This window comes from Penicillium canariense (assembly GCF_028826845.1).
Source record: "Penicillium canariense strain IBT 26290 chromosome Unknown utg000001l_segment0_segment0, whole genome shotgun sequence".
NCBI lineage: Eukaryota > Fungi > Ascomycota > Eurotiomycetes > Eurotiales > Aspergillaceae > Penicillium > Penicillium canariense.
The window spans coordinates 2,326,709-2,349,260 of NW_026622728.1; the positions used below are offsets into that span (position 1 = coordinate 2,326,709).

At 53.3% G+C, this 22,552-nt stretch overlaps 10 protein-coding genes across 10 annotated transcripts; 5 read left to right on the top strand and 5 right to left on the bottom strand.

Moving 5' to 3' along the window:
• Positions 1 to 2,738: 2,738 nt before the first annotated feature.
• Positions 2,739 to 3,890, top strand: N7482_000804 (ER lumen protein-retaining receptor; the record flags this gene model as incomplete). The annotated part of the gene is made up of 3 exons (XM_056682929.1): positions 2,739 to 2,835; positions 2,906 to 3,264; positions 3,315 to 3,890. The coding sequence occupies 3 exons, from the start codon at positions 2,739 to 2,741 to the stop codon at positions 3,888 to 3,890; spliced, it is 1,032 nt and encodes a 343-aa protein (XP_056546535.1).
• A 2,806-nt stretch (positions 3,891 to 6,696) lies between these two features.
• Positions 6,697 to 7,978, top strand: N7482_000805 (uncharacterized protein; the record flags this gene model as incomplete). Its single annotated transcript, XM_056682930.1, has 5 exons — positions 6,697 to 6,747; positions 6,845 to 7,203; positions 7,250 to 7,535; positions 7,636 to 7,701; positions 7,781 to 7,978. 5 exons carry the CDS (start codon positions 6,697 to 6,699, stop codon positions 7,976 to 7,978), a joined length of 960 nt encoding a protein of 319 aa, XP_056546536.1.
• Positions 7,979 to 8,799: 821 nt separating this feature from the next.
• Positions 8,800 to 9,390, bottom strand: N7482_000806 (uncharacterized protein; the record flags this gene model as incomplete). The annotated part of the gene is made up of 1 exon (XM_056682931.1): positions 8,800 to 9,390. The coding sequence occupies one exon, from the start codon at positions 9,388 to 9,390 to the stop codon at positions 8,800 to 8,802; it is 591 nt and encodes a 196-aa protein (XP_056546537.1).
• A 623-nt stretch (positions 9,391 to 10,013) lies between these two features.
• Positions 10,014 to 11,368, bottom strand: N7482_000807 (putative translation factor pelota; the record flags this gene model as incomplete). Its single annotated transcript, XM_056682932.1, has 3 exons — positions 10,014 to 10,673; positions 10,735 to 11,223; positions 11,291 to 11,368. 3 exons carry the CDS (start codon positions 11,366 to 11,368, stop codon positions 10,014 to 10,016), a joined length of 1,227 nt encoding a protein of 408 aa, XP_056546538.1.
• A 1,045-nt stretch (positions 11,369 to 12,413) lies between these two features.
• Positions 12,414 to 13,568, top strand: N7482_000808 (aldo/keto reductase family protein; the record flags this gene model as incomplete). Its single annotated transcript, XM_056682933.1, has 6 exons — positions 12,414 to 12,485; positions 12,551 to 12,561; positions 12,618 to 12,675; positions 12,745 to 12,926; positions 12,986 to 13,355; positions 13,413 to 13,568. The coding sequence occupies 6 exons, from the start codon at positions 12,414 to 12,416 to the stop codon at positions 13,566 to 13,568; spliced, it is 849 nt and encodes a 282-aa protein (XP_056546539.1).
• Positions 13,569 to 13,934: 366 nt separating this feature from the next.
• N7482_000809 (uncharacterized protein) lies at positions 13,935 to 14,804 on the top strand (the record flags this gene model as incomplete). The annotated part of the gene is made up of 1 exon (XM_056682934.1): positions 13,935 to 14,804. The coding sequence occupies one exon, from the start codon at positions 13,935 to 13,937 to the stop codon at positions 14,802 to 14,804; it is 870 nt and encodes a 289-aa protein (XP_056546540.1).
• Positions 14,805 to 15,286: 482 nt separating this feature from the next.
• On the top strand, positions 15,287 to 16,187 carry N7482_000810 (alpha/beta fold hydrolase; the record flags this gene model as incomplete). Its single annotated transcript, XM_056682935.1, has 2 exons — positions 15,287 to 15,722; positions 15,820 to 16,187. The coding sequence occupies 2 exons, from the start codon at positions 15,287 to 15,289 to the stop codon at positions 16,185 to 16,187; spliced, it is 804 nt and encodes a 267-aa protein (XP_056546541.1).
• A 256-nt stretch (positions 16,188 to 16,443) lies between these two features.
• N7482_000811 (intradiol ring-cleavage dioxygenase) lies at positions 16,444 to 17,505 on the bottom strand (the record flags this gene model as incomplete). Its single annotated transcript, XM_056682936.1, has 4 exons — positions 16,444 to 16,638; positions 16,695 to 16,762; positions 16,820 to 17,187; positions 17,258 to 17,505. 4 exons carry the CDS (start codon positions 17,503 to 17,505, stop codon positions 16,444 to 16,446), a joined length of 879 nt encoding a protein of 292 aa, XP_056546542.1.
• Positions 17,506 to 18,349: 844 nt separating this feature from the next.
• Positions 18,350 to 19,459, bottom strand: N7482_000812 (tRNA 2'-phosphotransferase; the record flags this gene model as incomplete). The annotated part of the gene is made up of 2 exons (XM_056682937.1): positions 18,350 to 19,225; positions 19,301 to 19,459. The coding sequence occupies 2 exons, from the start codon at positions 19,457 to 19,459 to the stop codon at positions 18,350 to 18,352; spliced, it is 1,035 nt and encodes a 344-aa protein (XP_056546543.1).
• Positions 19,460 to 20,165: 706 nt separating this feature from the next.
• On the bottom strand, positions 20,166 to 22,401 carry N7482_000813 (AMP dependent CoA ligase; the record flags this gene model as incomplete). The annotated part of the gene is made up of 11 exons (XM_056682938.1): positions 20,166 to 20,499; positions 20,564 to 20,580; positions 20,646 to 20,766; positions 20,828 to 20,917; positions 20,973 to 21,066; positions 21,121 to 21,175; positions 21,242 to 21,477; positions 21,535 to 21,766; positions 21,821 to 21,998; positions 22,049 to 22,101; positions 22,156 to 22,401. The coding sequence occupies 11 exons, from the start codon at positions 22,399 to 22,401 to the stop codon at positions 20,166 to 20,168; spliced, it is 1,656 nt and encodes a 551-aa protein (XP_056546544.1).
• Between the last annotated feature and the right edge of the window lie 151 nt (positions 22,402 to 22,552).

Genomic DNA, 22,552 nt, shown 5'->3' on the forward strand with positions numbered 1-22,552 from the left:
GAAAGGGTGAGGGAGATGAGAAGAGGAGAAAGAGAGGAGGTGAGCGGGGATGGAGTCACCTCATATCACGCCGGTCAGGGCATAGCACGAGGCTGCTCAGATTCTGCGAGACCTACTCAATCGCGCCATAGCCGTCTATCGTTTATCGCCTAGAGCTGATCCTGAACACTCGATCTCTTCCATTCACCGTTTGGCGACGACCGTCTGGGGGAGGCCAAGTGGAGGGGTTGGGAATGGGCTTGCGCGCCGTAGTTCTAGGCCTTTGCGACTCCTCCCGTCTCCGATGCTATACAAAACACAGAACACAAACCACAATAACACAAACACCACACACCACACACCAAGCACCAAGCACCGAGCACCTACTCGGACGCTCCCCCCCCCCTTTCCTGAGTGCCGAGTCACTTCTAAGACCCTACATCCAAGACCATCCTTATCGTGTCAAGCGGAAGATCATTACAAAACCATGCGCTTCCGCTCACCACCACCACCCCTCTCCGGTGCATTCCACCGTTCGTCACTCTAGGAACCCGATGCCCGGGGGCCCTGTCACAAATGGCTCGTGCGGCACTCCAATTCGACCGGCGCAGTTGCTGCAGAAGCAGGATGGGCCACGTCCGACAGCTTCCATGAGACATTTGGGCCGAAGACGCCCGCGAGTGGCCTATTTCCAGAATCCGGTGACCCCGCGAACTCTCACAGTGCGAGGATGACAGCAACGAGGGGGTCAAGGTCAACCCGCGAATGGCACTCCCCACGGCCTGCTGGGGTCTGCACTTGCGGCCACCCGCTCGAGCCGCATTCGCGCAATTGCCACGGTGGTCCATAATGGCCATAATGCCTTCCCGGACGCGGACTTTCCAGCGGTGACAGCTGCCGCTACAGCAGCAACAGCAGCAGCCTGTTGCTGTTATCACTTCGCCTACTCCGATGATTGCTGTTGAACGAGTCCGTCCCACCCGAGACTTGGCGGACTAAGTCAAGCCACACGAGGGTGTGCAGCCACGATACCCCTCCTCTCCTCTCTTGCGTTTGCGGTCATGCCAGTGGAGATGGGGCTATATAGACCAGATCTCAAGTCCAGCGCCCTTCGTAATCAAAGAGTCCCGGGGTATCCCAAGATTCGTCCGGGGATATACCCATTGACTGGCAATGCTATCAGGCCCCGTAATCCTCCAACCTCCTAATAGTCATTTCCCGCCATCAGGGAATCGGGCTCATCTCCTGCAGACTGTCAAATCAGCGCAGACAGTCCCGAACAGGACGAGCACAGCGGCTGAAGCTAGCTTTGCCTCGCCAACGCCCCAATTGCGACTGCGAATGGTCCACGCCATCCTGCATCCTGTGGAGATGGCAACCGGTAGGGATCGTGCATCTCCTCGAAACAATGTGGCTGCTATCTGCAGCACGATGGGGTCAAGGCCCGTGTCCATTTATCGACGCCACCAGACAGCTTCAGATTTCAGATGGAGTGCGGGCTTGCGAGGTGGGCACAGTGGCAGGTCATCTTCTCATTCAAATCTAATATCGCCGGGTTACGCCTATGTTGGGCAGGCAAAGCGTAATTGGATAATCTGACTTGGGCGATATTCTCGTCCAGAGTGATTCAGATCGGTCCTCTGCAATCAGGGCTGTTTGTCCATGTCTGTCATCTGGACCCTGTTGCTTATTTTCTTATCGGATGCTTCACAGTGCATTTACTGTGGAAGGGACCGTCCTGCGGCTCAATTATCATGTTTGGCCATGTGGACGATTGCTGCACCGTGCAAATCATCCTACAGGAACCCTCCTGAAATGGTGGGGTACCAAAGTACATAGAGTGAGGTTGGTGGAAAACCTTGTGTTTCCTCGAAGTGTCAAAAGTCGCGCCAACCTCTTGACTTCTATCCGCTACACTATGCCTGAAATGATTAGCATGAGAGTCACCGGAAGGTGTTTACGCTAAGGTTGATGCAATCATCGTGTTGTCCGTTGTAGGCTCTTGCCCATATCGAAGGCCAGAGTAGGTAGAGGTAAACTCGGGAGTTACCTCTTGTCAGCGGCTATACGTAGGCGCAGTCTTCGTCAAGATAGAATTCCAGTCGCGACAAGCCCTGGGTGTCATGCAGCGATTGACTGGACTCAGCCATTCTAGAAATAGATTTGAAACACTACAAATCCCTTTTTGAATCTTGCTTGAAATGCATGTTCGATGCATATACCCCAAACGAAGGCTAAGCTATAGTGACTCCAGCCCGCACGTGCACGGCCGTCCCCACAAGAGCAGGCTGCGAGAGTGGTCGGCCCTAAAATAAGGCACCAAATTTAGCAGCTCGACAACTGAGCCCGGTGCGAAGTACACACATGCCCCAAACAAGGCATACAAGGCGCACCCCCAGCGCTCTCTGGACCCCAAACACTGGGCCCGTGAGATCCGCACTGTTAACCACCCGACGCACAGACCGAAAGGCTTACATCATTGCTCACGTGAGGACACGCGGCCCAAGCTTAGATTGCTGATAACGGGCCGGGGAGAGCTCCCCTTCCCGCGTCAACCTGGAGGCTTGGGCCAGACAACAGAAGCGGAACCAAGCGACTCTCGACATTGACACGAAGCATCCACCTGCGATCCTTATGCTGCACCATCCACGGCCGCTTACCCAGGCTTGTCTGTTTATCGATCTGCTTTAATCAGCCCCGTCTTGCGACCTCGCCCCGGCGTACACCCCGCGACCCAACCCACCCTCCTCCTGACCGCCATGGCGTGGAACGTATTCCGCGTGTTGGCGGATGTCTCTCATCTCGCATCGATCTGTCTCCTGATCAGGGCGATCCATAAGAATAAAAGTGCCGAGGGTAGGTGTTGACCAAGGAAGCAACCGCACTTCGGGCCGAGCACGCGACTAACTCACCATGGGTTGAATAGGCGTTTCACTCCTTACACAGCTGCTCTATGCAGTCGTGTTCATTACACGGTATCTAGATCTGTTCAATGGGAATACATGGTCGGTACGGATGTACGGGAAGGGGGTGATTTGGAATGTCTCCTTCAAGCTGTTCTTCATTACATCGGCCTTCTACACCATCTTCATCATGATGAAGGTCTTCCCGCGGACACGAGAGCGCGAGCGGGCGTGGAAGCTTGGCATTTACTCTGTGCTGGGCTCCCTGGTGCTGTCGCCGGTTGCGATCCTGCTTTTGGAAAAGGGCCAGTCATCGCATTGGTTCTTGGATGTAAGGAGCCCCGATCTCGTCCCCATGACCGACTCCCACCTCCTGCGCGAGGTGAGGTTTGCCCGAGCTTCGCTAACGCCAGCCCACTTCGCGGCTCCTAGTTCCTCTGGGCCTTTTCCATCATCCTCGAGTCCGTCTGCGTCCTGCCACAGCTCCTGCTCCTCCGACAAACGACCGTCCCCACCGTCATCGACTCCTACTACCTCGTCGCACTAGGCTCCTACCGCGCCTTCTACATCCTGAACTGGCTCGTGCGGGGCTTCGGGTCGGAGCACTACTGGGACCCAGTCGCCTTCTTCTTCGGCGTCGTCCAGACAGCCTTCTACGTCGACTTTGCGTGGGTGTACTACTCGCGGCAGCGGGTGAAGCTGCGCAACGGCGGCGTCGTGGACTCGGACGACTTCAGCAAGAGCTGGCTGGTCAACCGGGTCATGAACTTCCGCGCGGGGCGGGCCTCGACTGACGAGGAGCAGCACCTGCACGAGGACGAGGAGGGCGGTGATGGACGCGCGAGCAGCAATCGGTGGGGGGCGCGTGGGATCTCGATTGCCGCGGATGACACGCTGGAGAACTACGGCCGGCACCCGGAGCAGGAGGAAGACGACGGTGACATCGATGGCGTGCTGGAAGAGGATTATCTGGAAGATCACGCGCAGCGTGCCCGTACGACGGGATGATTGCTCCGGATGGACAAGCTCCGGTGAGAGTGGGAAATGAATTTATAGCTGGCGCGGAGCTATTCCGTGGGCGCCATCGAGACGGTTCTTGTTATTTCTTCTATCTTTTCTTTTTGGTCCAGACCTGATCTCCCTGTCATCATGTGTGCATTTATGAGCGGGAGATGTACGGGTTCTGCTTGTGCTGTACGGTGTCCGGCGCATGTCCTGTAGAAATGAGTTGACCGGGTTGTGGAGGCCCGTTCGTGTCCAGTATGAAAACCATCTATGACAGGCCATTAGCCCGACGGAGTACCGGCGTATCCCGCCCTCATCTCTCATGTCTAATCTCTCATCTTCCTTTCTATTTTGATGCTGCCCACTGTTTCCGCGACCATAGCGGCAGCCCCAGGGGTATATTCCAGGCTCTTGGTAGGGGTCCTGGCCCCAAGCTGAGCCTGACGAGCCTTGCTGAGCCATGCTGGCCGCCTGCCGGGGTTCTTTCACGTGGCTAGACAGTCACCTGACCGGGACTCTCAGCGACCGGGCTGACAGTGGCTTCCTACTTTGTTTTAGCTCTTTTCGTGGAATGGGTACAGTTCGGTCCACGCCTAGAGACGGCTGCTTCGAGAAGCGAGTAGAATGAACCTCATGAATGGGAGACCTTGCCGTCCCTAGGCACTGGATACTGGTGGGTCCTGGGCCCTGGAAACACCGCTCCCATGGTTCCAATCTCTAAATCTCCCTGTCCTTCTATTCCTTGACTACCCCTCACGAACATGAGGGACCGGCGGCTGCAGTATGTGACGAGTCTTGATCACAGGTAGGATGTACTGTACATAGAAAGCTAGGCACGCAAGGAGCGTAGTTTTCCGGGTTGGGCTTGTCCAGGCCAGTTTTGGGGGGGGGGGGGGGGGGGGGGGCGCTTAAAATGCTGGCTGCTGAGTAGCCCGTCTATGGGAAGAGTCCACGTAGGAGGAAGCCCCCGTTGATTTGGGGGGGGAAGGTACAAAAGACCGAGGAACACTGCTGGGCGGGAATCGGGCCTACCGGGCCTGGGCGCTCTATCCTATCCAGGCGGGCAGCAGCCCTCATCGCCCTCCAGACCAGCTCTGCCTTGCGGTAGTAATGGAATCCGATGGGGAGATGATGAAAAATTCGAAGGATATAGCTTGTCCTTTCTTTCTTTCTTTCTTTCTTCTTTTCTTTTCTTTTTCCTTTTTTGGCAAATGTACTGTGCTGGAGGTGCCGGAGGTGCTGAGATGCTGAGGTGCTGCGGTCTGGAGGCCAGCGCTTAACCACCGGCTGTGAATTCTCCGCAAGGAAAAGCCACGGGAGCGGCGCGCGGGTAGCTTTCAGCCTCAGCGACCCCCGGTCCTTGCCGGCCTCGCTGGGGGCTTCTGATCCAGTCAAGAGCCGCCGTCATTCAACCCTCCTGCAGGTAGGTAAGACACGCGTACTCGTCCTTCGATGCTCACCCCCCTTCTCTGAGCCATTTTTGATTAATTTTCATGTCTCTAATCATGGCCCCAAGGTGTTGTATACCTTTGAAGACCCGGGGGACGGGAATCCCGAATCTGGAACCGGACGATAATGCTCGCTCTATGCTGCTCTTTGATCGCATAAATTGGAGAGAGCTAGTGTAAGTATACCAAAACATTTGTTCCTCAGACCACGACAATCATTGTGCAGAAAATTGGGTGAATAACCACGATGGGCCCGATTCAAACTACGGCAGGATGACGGGGAAACTAAGGTAGTTCAATGTTCCGCCCCGTGCTGATCCGGATCCGCCCTCGAATGGTCCGATGCACTGCCTAGCTAGCATTAATGCCACAGAATGACTCCATCAGCGCTAATCAGAAGCTGTCAATTTGGCGATTTGGCCCGTTTCCTGCCCTGCGAATCCACCCTTGGCCCTTCCACACTGCCATCCTCGCGGGTCCGGCCTTCTGGAATGGGGCTGGCCACAAAAAGAAAACAAAATAATAAAATAATCACAAAAGGAGGGGGGGGAAATAAAAACTTTTTAATCATGGCCCTGCAGTATTTCCTCAGGTGGAACCTGGCCGATTCATCACCGGGAAGGGAGTCTGTGCCCGCCCACATCCACCCACCATGGCCCTTCTGGGGTGAATGGAGCATGGGGGCGGGAAACGCTAGCATATCAAGACCACAACTGGCACTATTAGATCTGCTGGCGCTTAAATATAGGCCCTCGTCGAGTCTACACTTTCCCCCCCCCTCCCCCCCCGGAGCGCTCCAATGCATCACGGCCACCATCGGCGGTACTATCCTGCGTTTCTAGTGCACTCTGAGCCTATAGTTGACGGACCGACGCTGCTTGTTCGTCCTGCCTCGCGAGGCATTCCGGCCACGGGCTGTGATATCTCTCAAATTGAGTCTAGAAAGCGTGCTGCCGACATTGACTGCTATATCTTATTGCTTTCACCCCCTCTCCGGCGGAGCTAGTGCAGTGTTCTTCTCTTCAGTTTCTTCATCTATAAGAATCCAGGGGGTTAACCTTGCGGTCTCTGTGCTTCTTGCTCCACGTTTCAAGGTTCTTCTTTTTTCGCCTTCCAGACATTATTGTTCCCTGCATTTAACGCTGTGATTGGCAAACCATCTTCCTCTCCCAACCGCCGCCTCCTACTCTTGTTCCTGCACGGATCTGTCTGATCGTGTTTCATCTTCTGCCACCTTTGGCGCCGCTTCCAATCACGGGCACGCTGGACCCCCAAGCTCTACTGCGGGCTTCATGATCGTGCTCACACATTTGGTGAAGATCATGTCGCACTGTCCGGGATCTTCTCACTCCAGAGAGCAAATGCAGGGGTACTATGAAACTGTCGGCCCCGACTGGACAGGCGTTGAAACAGTAAGGCTCGCTCCTTAGCCCTAACCCTCAGTCACTCCCAAGGGCCACCAAACAACGTCAAATTCTCAGATGGCTAAATATAGTTGTTATTCTCCAGCCGTACCAAACTGCCTTTATGGGGGTGAACCCCTCCCCGTATTGCACAGAGCCTATGGTCCCGCATCCCGCCATCCTCACGCCCATCTCTCTCCCGGATAGCTCGTTCCATCCGAGCCCAGCCCTCGGTCACCACTCCCAGACGCAAGAGTATCCACCCCAGGAATACCGATACAGCATCAGCGACTCCGTCCAGCCACAAGGACTCGGTATCAGTGCCCCCTTTCCCAGTGAATATCCCCGGACAACAGCTCCGACGACCAACTATATCTACGCCCCCAATGATACGCAGTATGGGATGGGCTATACGCCCAGCATGTCGCCGTCGGCCCCGGCACACAAGCGCATGAAGCGCACATTGTCGGATGCGAGGACCCCATCTCGTGACACCCACACCCCCCCTCAGCATTCTCCCACATCCAGAGGGGATAGAGCGGATGAAGCACGAGCGCAGCCAAAGCACGCCAGCGCGAATGCCGCGCAAGCCTCGCGCACCAGGCCGCGGGCGTCGCGATCCAAAAGCAGAAGAAGAAGACGCCTTTGTCGAGGATTTGCGAGAGCAGAATGTGGCGTGGAAGATGGTGCGCCAGTTGTATTCTGAGCGCTTCAATAAAGATGCCTCGGAGGCTCGTCTGCAGATGCGATTACTTCGTCGCCGCAAGGAGCGGCTAGCGCGCTGGGACGACCGTGATGTGAGTATGTGTCTCGGCAATGCACAGGAACCTGCTGTGCTGATGAATGGGGAGTTTTTCAAGTTATCGAGTGGAGCGCTAATGGTGATAACCTTTCCAGGTTCAACTTCTTATCAGCGCCTCCGAGATGTGGGAGGTCGAGAAGTATCAATTCGTCGCTGAAAAGGTGAGTCATGTCCCCGAGGCAAAGAAACATAACCTCGATACAATACTATTCTCGAGGTGTGGGAGCTAATGATCTACAGATGAAAGTAATGGGCTCCACAAAACACTACACCCCCGAACAATGTAAAGCACAATTGTGTCACCTTGAATCCAAACTACGCCCCCAAGCCCAAGACTCAAGCAGCGACTCTCCTTCAGTAATATCCGACCCAGCAGATTCCCCCACTATACCCCTATCTACTTCACGGAAACGAGCCCGTCCGGAATCGGAAGATTGATTTGGAAAGTTAGGGGAAGTTTAACCGTCGAGTTCCGCCTAGACTTCTTTCGATGGGGCGGGCGCCTCCGATGACAAATACATCGCACTTGGACTTTTTCTTACGAATTTCATGAATAGCTCTGGCGCTGGGTGGTCGGATTTTGTGTTGTTAATTATTTGCATTATACTTTTCTGGGGATTGTATTTGGAATAACAGCTTCAGTTGTCGCATGAGACTTAAGACCATGATGACACTTGCAGTGCATTGCATAGATGAGGCCAAGTGGGGATGTACATTTGCAACTTTTAGCGAAGCCACTTTGGAGTAAATACGTGGAACTCTGGAAAGGCAACCCCGATTAATCTCATATAGACCGGATCTTGTCCGGCAACTCCTGGCCCCCTCCGTTCTAGTGCTCACCCCCTCGCCGCTTTTTGCTCACTGGGTAGAATTGAGCACGCCCCTTATCATGGTCTAGCGCCTAGGCCTGGTGCTATTCGAGTGGCAGTCTTGGCTATCGCGGTGAGGACTGCTCGAATCTCATTCTGTCGTGGCTTGTTGATCTCCCATTCTTCTAATTTGCCGGCCTGAAGAGCGGTTTGAGGATTGGGAGTAGTGTTGTTTCTAACAGCCATGTTGAGTATCGCGTATGCTAATGGTAATCGTACGAGATAAACTTCTGCATTAACAATGTTGTGCGAAATCAACCGAGACTCAATGTTTAAGCAAGTATTTCTACTTATCTCATCCCAAATTTAACAATTGGAGAGCTGCTAGACATACATTGTATACAGTGTTGAATGATGGCATCATTAGAGGCCTAACCCTACCCCCCGTTCTTACAATTCTGGGCATATATGCTTTAGATGCTCATATATCTGTCTTGCCGCCTCCTCCGGCGTGAGATTAGACACATCGAGTTCTGAATAGTTCGGGTGGCCGGTGAAGCGATGGACATCCTCCTCGAGGCGGAACTTGCTAACAAGCTCCACGTCTGTCAACTTTGAGTGTAACTCTCGATCCGATGAAACTAGGCGCTGCATGTTGGTCTTTTCGTCGCAGAAAAGCATAATGGGAATAAAAGCTGCACGTCGTACTTCTGCTGTGGCGAGATATTCCGCGCACACAGCCGCACCGAGTTCGTCGTCGCTCTGAAAATCCGTAAAGATGTAAGTCGTGTCGAATGTCGCAGGCTCGCTGGTGAGGGCGGAGAAGATGGTTTGTCGAATTGCGCGGCGTAGAGTTTGATAACCTGGCTGGGTGCGGTGGAGAATAGCGTCGGCTGGGTTGATTAGGAGGTGGTTATGGACGAGTTTTGCGAAGGGCAATAGCTTTAGAAGAAAGCGGGCGATGGTGAGCTTTCCGACACCCGGGAAGCCATTCAAATGGACTATTGGGCGTCGTGGTTCAGGGACCGCTGCAGTAGTCATAGTGGTCGTGAATAGCAGGCAGTTACAGCCGAAAAGATAGAATGATCCGAGTCGACGGAGACAGCTTGGGTTAATAGAGAGTAACGCCAATATTGTTAGTCGATGGAATAGTATGTCAGCGCATGGAGCGGTAACTTAACTTACCACCAGCAAGTTATGAGTCACACGGAAAACCACCGATCTTATGGGTTTGTAGTTAGTTAATGAGTGCTGGTGCCTGTTTACCCATCCTAGAAATATTCACGTTACACAACTTGACTGATTAATGTAGAGATTTTGTTACGGGGGCCGCCTAGGATGTCGCTCTGGGAAAACAGGTCGGGGATCGGGCTCGGCGCTTCTTCAGGTACCCGAGAGAATAGCCGGAAGGGTGACTAAAAGAATTAAACAGGATCGGCGGGGATGTTTTGAGCGCTTAAGTCAGTGTCAATCTGTCGATACGGGTTTCTACCAATGCTTCATAGATAGTGTCGCTGTAGATGCCATCGCTGGTGTTTGGGGTAACATGACTCGGGCACACGATTCTTTTCTTTAAATAAACCACAATTCGGTAAACTCTTCTATAGAGGGTGTCCAGTTCTATTCATGCATCGTATATTTCATTATGGCACGCCAACAATCACTCAGTCAGCATCGGCGGCCTCATCCTCCGAATGCAGCTCCTCCTCAACAACAGGGAATGTCAAAAGGGCCGCGATGCCTCCAAGCCCCTCAAGACGCTTTCCACTTTCATGGTCAGAGCTAAGAACACGTACCTCGCCACCCTCGACATCCCGAACACGGTCTACCAGAGCGACCCACCGTTTACGCTCAGCGACATCTTGCGACCGGAACAGCCGGTTCGACATGATCAACACACCCCCACCGCGGCCGACAGCTCCTTGGTCGACAGCGGATTCCACCTCGCGAGGACCGTATGTTGCCTTGTTCGTTTCTTTGCGCAGCTGATCCAGGAAGTCGTCCATCAATCTGGTCTCGCGGGCGTACTTGGTATCCGCAAGGAGAGTCTTCACTGCGGGTGATTGGAGGACCTCAGATAATGAATTGAGATACCCCGAGGCAGAGTGCACGACGACAATGCTGGGAAGCAATCGCTTCAGACCAGGTGTTGTCGTTGATGCCTCCGACTGAATGTACTTGTGGAACCCTGCGGCAACGAACCCAGGCGAGGCGAGTAGAACAGGCCGCACGGCTTCGTTATTAGAGCCAGACGTAATGCTGGTGTTAAAGTCCATCTGACGCAGAAGGGTTTCCAACGTCACGCGGAAGAACTTGCTCATCCCCTATGTCCACGCATTAGCCCTCGGCCGAACAGTCCCCTGACTTCAAATTCAAAATACTCACCTTATCATGATCTCCACCACCCTGCCTCTTCCTCGGCACCGACATCTCAACCTTTTGTTTCATTATCGTCTGGAATTGCCCAATAAAGCAGATATGCGCCAGTCCCTCCTGCATCACAACCGCCACTGCCTCCGCGCGCCGTTTCCCGCCCTCATCAACCGCATCCTTCAGCATTTCCACCGCGATACTATCCCACCCCACGCCCTCCCCGTCAGCACCAACCTTCTTCTCCAGTGTAAAATTGCGGTTCAACTCGAGATCAAGCGTGTGAAATTGCCCCACTTTCGTGTGCGCGGTCTCGTTCATGATCTGCCCGGATACGTGCAGCTGCGAGCTGTGCGGGTCGAAGTCGAGGCTTTTCACTTTGATTTCGAGGGACAGATGCACCCTGGCGGATGATGTCGATCCTGTGTCTTGGACTGTTGTTACGCGCCGGATTGCGCTCGCGCGGAGAAGATCACCTGGACGGATGAGGTTGTATGCGTGCCACTAGATAAGTGCATTGTGTTAGGTGTGCGTTCGATACTTGTGATCTAGGACCAGTGGTGAATGCTACCATATCTTCAGGCTCTTCGGGACACAGAGTGACCGTCCCCGAGCCATCGTGCTCGATCTTGTTCTTGATCAGGCGCATTGTGAGAGCAGTGGCTTCGCCGCGGCCACTTAAAGCTGGCAACAGAAGAAGTCGAGAACTAGGGGCACTGCCTTTGTTTTCTTGGTCACAAGGAGGTCCCCTGTTAATGAAAGGTATGGATCAAAAGGCAGGTATGGCTCCCTCGGGCCTCAATAGCGAATGACCGGTGTGATGTTGACCGAATCGAGTCCTGTCCTGCCCGCCGCCCTCTGATGCCCCGCACAATACTGCCGCGAGAGACCGCTCTTTACGCGTTCGTTCTGCAAATTGTTCCTGCAGGTACTGTTTCAATTCAGGGTATTGGGAGTCAACTGTAAACTGGTTTATTCATACACATCAGTTCAGGAATAAGAGAGGTATTTGCCTTCTTTCCAATACCTTCTATCTCATGTCATTATGATCTTGCAAGAATATTTGTAAACCACAGACCCCAGCCCCTCCTATATGGCCTCCTACTCCAACCAAAATAAGCTATCGGATGTTCTAATACTTGCAGAATCAGATGTTAGTCCCGTCTTTGCCAATCTACTACATGAAGCCCTTCAAAAGATATACAGTGTCCAGATCTAATGGCGTTGGCCCACTCTGGACACTGCGCCACCAGTCCGCCGCTTATCGATAAGAGCTCGATTCATTATTAACAACATCGACCATAAATCATAGCCTAGGATATTGAGTTCGATAGTTCGCTTCCGGAATTTGTGTTTGATCACGTTTGACATCATCATGAATCTCCGATGGAGTTCACCTTCCGTAAGTAGAAGCCAGCCCCACGTATCGATCGACCAGTAAATCGGCACAGTCCGCACCGGCTCCCCACTTCGCATGGCGTCAAGTGCCCAAAGGGAGACCCCGACACAGACGAAAAGCGCGGAAATGACGGAACCGAAGTGGTCCGTGGAACTGTTATCAATCAGCCATTAAAGAAGAATGGGCCCGGCTTTTCTGCGGAAGGTTTTCTCCAACTCCGATTTCTTGTCTTCTTTCCCCCAATCCCCCCGCATCGAACCTCCGGAACTCAAAAAGCTTTGTCAACACCGCAGATATGGCCGGACTCACCCTTCAATCGACGTATAAATTGTTGTCAGGGTTTGAGATCCCTGTCGTTGGTTTTGGCGTGAGTATTACATTTGTCTATTTCAAATTCCGTTTCCATCTTCTAACAGCTATTTGTCCCTCTAGGTTTACCAGACGTAAGTTGTAATCGTCATGACTCTTGCAGAGAGTCTCGCTGACCGTCGCTCAACAGACCTGCCGATGTCACCGAGAGAGTTACTCTCAAGGCCTTGGAGCTGGGATACCGCCATGTAAGCCAGAGCTATAACACGCAGACCCGAATCGCCGTAAATATTAATAATACCCCCTCCCCCCTCTAGGTCGACAGCGCCAAGGTCTACCGCAATGAGAAGGAGAGTGCTGCAGCCATCCGCAAGTCTGGCCTTGATCGGTCCCAGATTTTCTATACCAGCAAGGTCCCAAGCTCATGCATGGGATACGAGAAGGCTAAGCAGGCCATCGAGGAGAGCGTCGCTGCTGCCGATCTAGGCTACATTGATCTGTACGCAATAATCGCCTCTCAATCCGCCATCTTCAGATTAGGACTAATATCATCGCTAGTATGCTGATTCACGCCCCTTACGGTGGCAAGGAAGCCCGCCTCGGCACCTGGCGCGCCCTGGTGGAAGCTCAGAAGGCGGGCAAGATCCGCTCTCTGGGCGTGTCCAACTTTGCCATCCAGCACCTCGAGGAGCTGGAGGCGTACATCCAGAGCGGAGCGGGTGGCCAGATTACCGTCGGCCAGTACGAAATTCACCCCTGGTGCCCGCGCGAGGATATCGCCGAGTGGCTGAAGAAACGCAATATCATTGTCGAGGCGTATTCGCCCCTTGTGCAGGCTACTCGCATGAAGGAGCCTGTTCTGCAGAAGCTGTCGGAGAAGCACGGCAAGACTCCGGCCCAGATTCTGGTGCGCTGGAGCTTGCAGAAGGTATGTGGCCCCTTCACTGCTTTGAATAGAACCAAGAGGCTCATGCGATTGATTTAGGGATATGTGCCCCTGCCCAAGTCTGTGACCGATTCGCGTATCCTGGAGAACTCGCAGGTCTTCGACTTCGCCCTGTCGGAGGAGGACATGGCCAGTCTGAAGCTCAACGAGTATGCGCCCGTGTGCTGGGATCCGGTGCGGGACTGCAAGATCTAGGAGAGGGAAGATCTAGAGGACGGAAGATCTGGAGGAGGAAAAATCTGGAGGAGGAAAAATCTGGAGGAGGGCAAGTATAAGATATGAACTCAACTAGTAGATAAAATAGCGACTCCAAATAAAAAGGAAAGTGCCACGAACAAGGCTGGAAGAAGGCAGGAAGTAAACGAGCCACGCCGCTTCCCCGCCCAATCTGGCAGTTTGTTGACTCTCGGCACAACGTATCGCCGTCAACGAACGCTGGGAACAAAACATTGCCGCAGACTCCGACACCGACCTCTCTCACGTCAACCCCCCTAATGACCCTCACAAGTTCCCCCATGAGCGGGACATCGGCAGGCAGTCGCCGCGACGGTTGCCCCCATCATGCCAGATCAGCCGCGGCGCATCGTCATCGAGAAATCCAGCACCGTCCGACGCCGCTACCAGCGCAGTAACAAGCGGTTCAAGTTCACCGCTTCGCAGCTACGACGGATCGAGCGCGAAGAGGAGCTTGAGCGCCGGGCAAAGAATATAAAGGAAAAGGAGGAGAGGCGTATCGCCAACAAGAAGAAGAAGACGGAGAAAGAAGCAAAGGATCGTGAGGAGCGCAAACGGCTCGGGCTACCGGATCCGAATGCGCCCAAGGTCCCGTCAAGTCAACCATTACTCTCGGCGTTTCTGGGTGCGAAGCCCAAGCAGACCGTTGACGAACAAACTATTGAAACGAATGCTGCCCCTACGACCACGGAAGATGAAAGAGGGGATACAGAGGTTGAGAGTGCGGGCGGCGACACCGAGGTAGAGTCGGATGTATGTGACGATCTGGACGAGGAAATAGCGCAAGACCTCTTATGCCTCCAGGATGCGGGCATCCCCGAGAAACCAGAGATCCCTGATATGGGTAACTATATCAGCGCAGAGACACTATGCTCCCTCAAAGATGACTACGACGATGACGAATTCTCCGATTGTTCAGCATTCAACGACGCAGACATTATGCAAGAAGCGGACGCAATGGCAGTTTCGCGACCATCCCACACCCACATACCGATCTCTACCACCTCTCATCATCCACCAGTACCTACCATCTTGCAGCCGCCCCCGAGCGACCATTCAAAATCCATGGCCCCCTCGATAGCCTCACTTGGAAGTTCCTTCCGCGACGAAACAGCCGAGTACCTTGAGGAGGTCTTCTCGCGCGGCTGTGGCGATTCATTTGGCGAGCTGATCCAGTTAGATTCGGGCGCACGATAAACTTGGTCATTTGCCAGTACTTGATCCCATGAACAGTAACAATATTTGAGATGAACCCGATCATTTTTGGACCAAGCTTGGAAGTCTTGGCACTCCGGGGTGAGTGGTCGGCTGCGGTCCGACGGTCGGCAGGGGCACATCCGCACAGGCTTCGGATGCTGCAGGGCCCATGCCCCTCGTTCGGGTTACGCAAAATCGAAAATTGGGGAAGTCGAGACGCTTAGCAATCTTCGTTAATTCCGGCGGAAAAAATAGCCGGGCCCTGCTTCGCTGTAGGGGCAGAGCAAGAAGAAAATGGGGCGCTGCTTCCTATCGGGAATGACGACACGCGCTGGCGGGTTGCGCCTAGACATATAGATCGATCTACTCGGCCAGCGAACGTGTACCTTGCATCTATTTTCTCCCATATTTTCTCCCGGCACTCCTCTAATTTCATTCTTCGTACATTCTCTCTTTGCCTCTCTATTCTCCACACATTCACTATGCCCTTCGTACAAGCTGGCTCCCACAGCCTGCACTACACGGACTCCCACCCAACTGGCGCACCAACGCCTTCCGGCCTGACCTTCATTTTTGTCCATGGCTTGGGCTCGTCGCAAAATTACTACTTCCCCGTCATCCCACATCTGACCGACCGTCATCGCTGCATTGCCATCGATACCTACGGCGCTGCCCGCTCGCCGTACACCAATGACACAGTCTCCATTCCCTCCATCGCGGAAGATGTCATCGGCGTGCTGGACGCGCTGAATGTGCCCAAGGCCGTAGTTGCCGGTCACTCCATGGGTGGACTGGTGGTGATTGAGCTGGGCGCAAGGCATCCAGACCGTGTGCTCGGCGTTGTGCCCATTGGGCCGACACATCCGTCGGAGGCACTGGTGTCGGTTATGGGCAAGAGGGCGGAGACTGTGCTGGAAGGTCCGTCCTATACTCCCCCTTTCCTGCTCAACTGGACTGTTTGATAGACTCTGATGACCTGTATGTTGCACACGATGCTAATTGTCCATTACCACAGCTGGAATGGAGCCGATGGCCAACACCATCCCCTCCGCCGCCGTCGGCTCTCGCAGCACCCCGGTCCAGCGGGCGTTCATCCGCGAGCTTCTGCTCGGCCAAAATCCTGCGGGCTATGCGGCTCTCTGTCGGGCCATTGCAAGCGCCCAGGCTCCAGACTATGCCGCTGTGCGTGCACCGTTTCTGCTCATTGCTGGCGAGGAGGACAAGTCTGCGTCCCTGGAGGGATGCAAGCATATCTTCGAGCATGTCTCGAGCACGAGCAAGTCCATGGAGATCTTGGATGGTGTTGGCCACTGGCACTGTATTGAGTCCCCTGATGAGGTGGGCAAGTTGATTGCGCAGTTTGCGGGGAATATCACTGCTTAATTTAGAAATATGAGAGTGAACATTAAAAGACGTGCCTTATGACCTATCTCGGAGTTGTACAATTGAATATGAACGGAATTCAGGCAAAATCATAAGCCAATATGAACCAAAAAAGGAAAAAAAAATGCATTGGACCATTCAGACTCCTGATTGGAACAGGTGGAAACAAGGGGGAAAGAAACGCTATCATCGTAAAACCATATCCCGAATCAAACATATATGCAAGTAATTTACGTGCCTCCACTTCAACATCGCTCTATGCGCTGGTCTTGGTGTCAACCACCAGCTTGATGTTATACTGGAGTTCAAGGGCAGCTTTAGGGTCATCCTTGCGCGGGACAAAATCCACAACCAGCGAGTCCTTGACAGCGAACACGGAATCGTTGTCAAGGTACTTGTCCTTGCGGTCGAAGATCTGAGTGGTCAGAGGCCGGTAGCCTTCCTTGGTAGCCTACAATCACGCATTAGTCGTAAACCAGGATCGACCAGTCAGGAACCAAAACTTACAATGATGTGAATATGAGCAGGGCGGAAGGGGTGGCGGTCCATCAGGCTGAGTAGCTTGCCAGCAGGGCCTGCACAAAGATGAGCACTCTATATCACAGAGCATGATCGTGCAGAAAGATTCTTACCATCATCGGGCACGGGATAAGGCGTCGGCCGCAGGCAGTAAAAGTTATACCGACCATCGGCGTCTGTCTTGAACTTGCCACGCAGGTTGAACTCCACCTGCTCCGGGTCCTGCTGCTCATACAGGCCATTCGTCGACGCCTGCCAGACCTCCACGTCCGCGCCGACAAGCGGCTGCTTCGTCACAAAGTCAATGACCTGGCCGTGCATAAATGCCATCTCGCCACCGTCCTTGGGCTTAGTAACGACGATATCCGCGCCGTTCTCGCGGTACGGGGTGTCGGCCCGGAAGAAGGGGCCCAGGATGGCCGTGGCAGTAGGCGCATCCTTGGCTTCATCGGCGAGGGTGAAGGTAATTTCATCGACCAGGCTGGAGACCACGGATTAGGATTTGGGTTTGGATACATGCAATTTGCGGGGGAGGGTTTCTTGAGGCGTACGATTCCAGACCGATCACATCGCACACCAGCTGCCCCTCGTTCCGCTTCTCGTCGCTCATTTGGCCCGCCCAATTGAGCATCTGTACGCCGGCCATCCACTCGTCGACTGTGAGCTCATTTTCGCGAGCGAAGTCGTGCACATGGCGGATAAGCCCCGTCATGAGCTGGCGCAGGCGCGGCGAGGTCTTGGGGCCCATGGCGTTGATGACATTGTCGGTGAACTTGGGGTCGAATCGGTGAGTCGCCATTTTGCAGTGCAGACGTGTGGTCGCAAGGATACGATGAATGACGTTGACTAAATAACAAGTGTAGAGGAAAGGCAAGAAGGTTGGTTGGGTCGCGGAAAAGGGAAGTATGCGACGAGACCCCGAGCTTCCTCCACAGTAATTTATATAGCATGTGCAGATCCGACGGGAGTTTGGACCTGACTGCTCGGCAATCAACGGATCCTTCCACTTGCCTTGCCTTCCCACTTCTCTTTTTTTTGGGTGCGACCCCAGACCGAGTTGACCAACGCGTCGATGCTTATTCGAGGCGACCCCGCAAAAGCCGCGGCGCGGTGGCATGATTGGCTCGGGGCGGTGTCGGATGCGCAGTTTGACAGTCGGGTCATCGGATGGGTTGGCTGGTACGCTTCCGATTCCCCCGCAGTCGGATAGCGGTGGTGGATGGCCATGCACATATTGGATGTAAGTCAGTTTCTATAGGTATCATAGTAGTGGCCATCTCGGTAGTCTCATGAGTTTGTTAGTTTTCAGTGGAATGTGCTAGATATGTAGAGTTTCTGCGCTGGAAGTTCGCCCTCATCGCCCGCTCTTCAGAACTTCCCACAGCCCCGAGTGCCCAGACCAACTGTCCCATCAGAGACCACGTTATTGAATGCTGGCACGACCCTCTTCAGGACAGCGAGGCGTCGACTGGCTACTGTGGAGTTGGTCAGAAGACGTAATTTAGAACGCCATTGTTGGCCGTGGAACAGTAATGATCAAGTCGGCTGTGGTACCTCTGGTCAACTCGGATCGATAGACAGTTGATTACATTGCGTAGTTTTTGTCTTTGCATAAGCTACTACCTTGCATGATGGCTCCACAATCACCGCCGATTCTTCGGCGTCCCCTTCTTCGTCAAGTTCTCCGGGAGTTCCTTCAGCACTTCTCCGCGTTCCCAGATCTTCCCCAAGCCAAATTTGCGCTCAACCACAACATCGAAGAAATCAGCCGAAACCACCTTCTCCGGGTTGCCATCGGCATCGGTCTTGCCGTTCAGGACAGGTACTCCCTCGCTGAGAATAACCCCGTTCTCACTGCGCCAGAGTGGGCATCCAGCGGCGAGCGCCTTCTTGATATCCAGGTAGATCAGAACCTGCGCATCTCGTCGCATGCCCGAGATGACCTGTCTCTCGTCCCGGGCTGCCCCTTGGTCTTGCGCCATCTTATCCTGAGCAGCGAGGACAGATTCGAGAGATGGACCTGTTGCGAAGTGGACGTGGTGGCGCCCCATATTTCGGAGCCCACCGGATTGTAAGATGAGCGGCCATGCACCGTGGAATGTACCGTGCACAACTGTATCTGGGAGCTTCGACTCGTCAGCGAGCGAAAGAGGTTCTAAGAATGAGGCAGCATCAACGCTCTGGATGGTGTGGCCCTGGGTCGCACGGATCATGTAATTGGTTGGATCGGCATCTGTTGCAGACAGGGCCTGCTGTGTCGCGTTGGCCTGGTCTTCGTTGCTGGATGGGGCCTCAAGCACCACCGTGGAGGGCTGGTCGCCGCCTGCTGCAATCTCCCCATCCCCTTGTTCCTCTATCCCGGGTGTAGTTGTAGGGTTTGTAGTAGCCTTCGTTGTCGATTCGGTCGGTTGTGCGGAGGGAATGTGGAGCAGCGCAAAGCGTTTCTTGTCAGACGAGTGTACGGCGTGCTTGATTTCATCGAAGGTAGCTTTGATCGACTTGAGCTTTCGCCATTCAAGCTGCGAGATGGCCACCAGTCAGCCAATAACTCTCTTGATTTATCATTTGAGAGATCCAAAGCTAGCAGAACATACCACGTCTGCCACATTTGCGTAGCCTTGAGCGTTCATCTTCACCCCTTCCTTTTCGGCTGCGTGCCGCAACAGCAAGCTCAGAGCTTTGGAGACCTGCACATCGCGAGACTGGCCTTGGCCACGAGCACCACCACGTCTGTCCTTTCCATGCTGTCCCATGGTGGGATTTCGCGCAATTCGGTGGGTAATGGTAAGGCTGTACTCTGCGACGCAAATTGGTGGGGGAAATCGTCACGGTCCGCGGAGCTTTGAAATGTTTTGGCGGGGCAGCTGTGCGTCAGGATCGGAGTCCGTTTTGAGAAAGTGGCCAGTGGCACAGTCCGAGCGAATCACCAGGCGTGATTCACAGGCGTCAGCAAGCACCAGTTGGATTCTCCTGGTAAGATAAAAGGCTAGCGCAAAGAGGGGGAAAGTTGAGAATATTGGAGAAATTCGGCGATAAACGCGATAAGAAGTGGGGAGCAGTTCTAATCCACTCACTGAGCCTGACTAGAGCGCAGGAATGGTCGACCTAAGTAGCTTAATTTAACTAAACGCGACACGCTAGATATTTCCATCTCGTATCTCCTACCCTATCAACAAACAACGAGTGTCATACCTTTTCTACTTAGCGATCTTCCCCCGTTTGCTTGGAGTTTTCTTGATAATTGGGAGTGGGTTACCTGGGTTGACCATGACAGTCCGGAGAAGAACCAGGCATGCGAAGCGTTCGGCTCATTTTCGGCGTGGTTACTCTAATCTAATCCATTACATACGGGAAGAATCAAGTTTAACTGGCCTTCCTTAGCTGGATAGTGGCTGCCAGAACAGTACCAGGTCCTTTGTATAGATAGGACCCATTACACCTGATACCCTACTAGAATACCTATAGCTTCGCCTCCCTGCCCTCATTCAACTTCGCAGGTAAAAGCCTCCTCAGAATCTTGCCAGTCGGAGTCTTGGGCAAACTCTGCAAATGGAAGACACCTCCCCTGAGCTTCTTGTACCCTGCCAGCCGGCTGTCCATCCAGGTCCGGATGGCATCGAGTACCTTCTGCTTCTCAGAACCCGACAGTCCCACTGTTCCCGGCGAGAGGCTTACATAGGCGAGGGGCACTTCGGTCGCTTGGGAATCGTCGTAGACTGCACAGACGGCAGCATCAATCACATCTGGATGACGGAGGAGCATGTCTTCGAGTTCGGAGGGGGCTATTTGGAATCTGAAATGATATAAGAGTGATTAGCTGGTAATTGGAGAGTTAGGGAGGGGGATCGTCAACCCACCCCTTGTACTTAATCATCTAAATCCCAGTCGTTAGTTGAATGCCGTATCCGACAAAAGTAATGCGAGAGAAACCAACGATACCTCTTTCAGACGATCAGTGACCCAGAAGTTCTGATTCTCATCCATCTTCAATATATCTCCTGTTCTGATCCATCCTTCCGAGAAAGTTTGGTCTGTTGCTTTGCTGTCACTGACATAACCCCTGCGAGTATGGTTAACGAGGTTTACGTGGGAGAGTTTGAACAGACAAGGCCAGTCCGTACATCATTACCAGTGGGCCACGGACCCACAGTTCACCTTCTTCACCCAGAGGGACGTCCTTGTGTGTCTTCGGGTCGACTAGACGCGCTTCTCTATCATGACATCAGTAACGGTAGCTTATAATCGGAAGCGATATATGCAACGCACACTCCTGCGAAGAGCTTGCCAACACATCCGAAAGCATTTTCGTCTTCATCTACCTGATGGATAATCCCCCCCGAGCATTCGGTGAGTCCATACCCTTTTAGTTTTGATATTAGTGAAATATCAGTGACAAGGGATTGACAGTACGAACCTTGACAGATGCTGGTATGCGGAAGACGCTTTTTGAGCAGAAGCTGCACAGATTTCTGGAAGTCAACTATCATTAGCATCATGTCGCATGCGTGGTAAAGGGAAGGCTGTCGCAGTCGTACCTTCAACGGGGCGGCAGAAATGACGATTCTCCTCAAGGAAGCCAGGTCATATTTCTGAGCAACGGGTGATGTGGCCAGGAGAAGCGCGACCGGGGGAACAAGATGCAGATCTGTAACCTTCATCTCGCTTGACTTGCGACAAAAGGTTTCCAAGTCGAACGTCGGAAGACTGCAATATTGGGCTCCAACCCACATGCCAGACAGCACTACAAGAGTTAGGCCGTAGATATGGCAATCTAGAGTTGAACCGTGTCAGTGGAGTTACGAGACTAATCGGAGGATGAGCAGCTTACACGGTGCAAAGAAGACTTCACGGACAGTTGAGTTGACCCTGCCCGGCATGGAGGCGCGCATTATTAAGCTGTTCATAACAACGTTGTAATGAGAGAGCTGGACACCCTTCATTTTTCCAGTTGTTCCGGAGGAAAAGCAAATGGTGCTGGGTACGTCCTTGGAGCTTCTCCCTTGGAGGTCATAGGGCGCTAGGCTCTGTGTAGCTCTTTTGCCAATAAAATCGTCCGGAAACTACAAAATCATTAACAATCAAGTTGAAGCATCTCAAGAAAGAGTGCTACAGACCTGTGGCAGATTGTCAACCTTGCAACGAACAGTCAAGATCTTGGTGTTCGTCATTGATAGTGCAGCTAAAGCAGCCTGGACGGTGCTGAGCTTCTCTTCAATAGTGGCAACATGTGTTGGCTGGGTAATCTGGAGAACATGCGAAATATCTTCACGTGTGGCTGATGTATTAAGAGGACTAGAGTACCAATTAGCGCCTTTTTCAGGTCTCCGATGTGTTGTACTTACGCGAAAATAGCACCTGTCCACCACGTCGCATGAGCGAGAAGGACGAAGGCATTCTATACTTCCAATCAGACTAACGCCCCGGAAAATGGTCGAGTGGGTTCTCTTACGGAGTTGTTAACCAATGCTAGTAAGGTATCCCCTGGCTGCAGTCCCAACTTATTCTGCAAGCCCCAGGCAGCATGACCAGCTTGTTCGCGGAGAGAGCCATATGTGATGGTATCATCGGAGAAAGTATCAGTATGAACAACCTTGGATGCTTGGACTTCATCGGGGTTGTACTGCATCATGAGCTGGGGGATGGATAGATCCGTCGCATCATGAATTGGAATTACTGGTGACCGGTAAAAGGTCATGGTGCAGAAGGTTAGGATGGGTAGGTGGTCAGTCCGGTTGGTGCGGTACAATAACTCAACTTCGATGATATCTGTTAAGTGCCTGCTCCGGTTAAGTAACCAAGAAGCCCCTAATCATGCTAAGACGCGCCTTAAGTAACGCACATTGCCG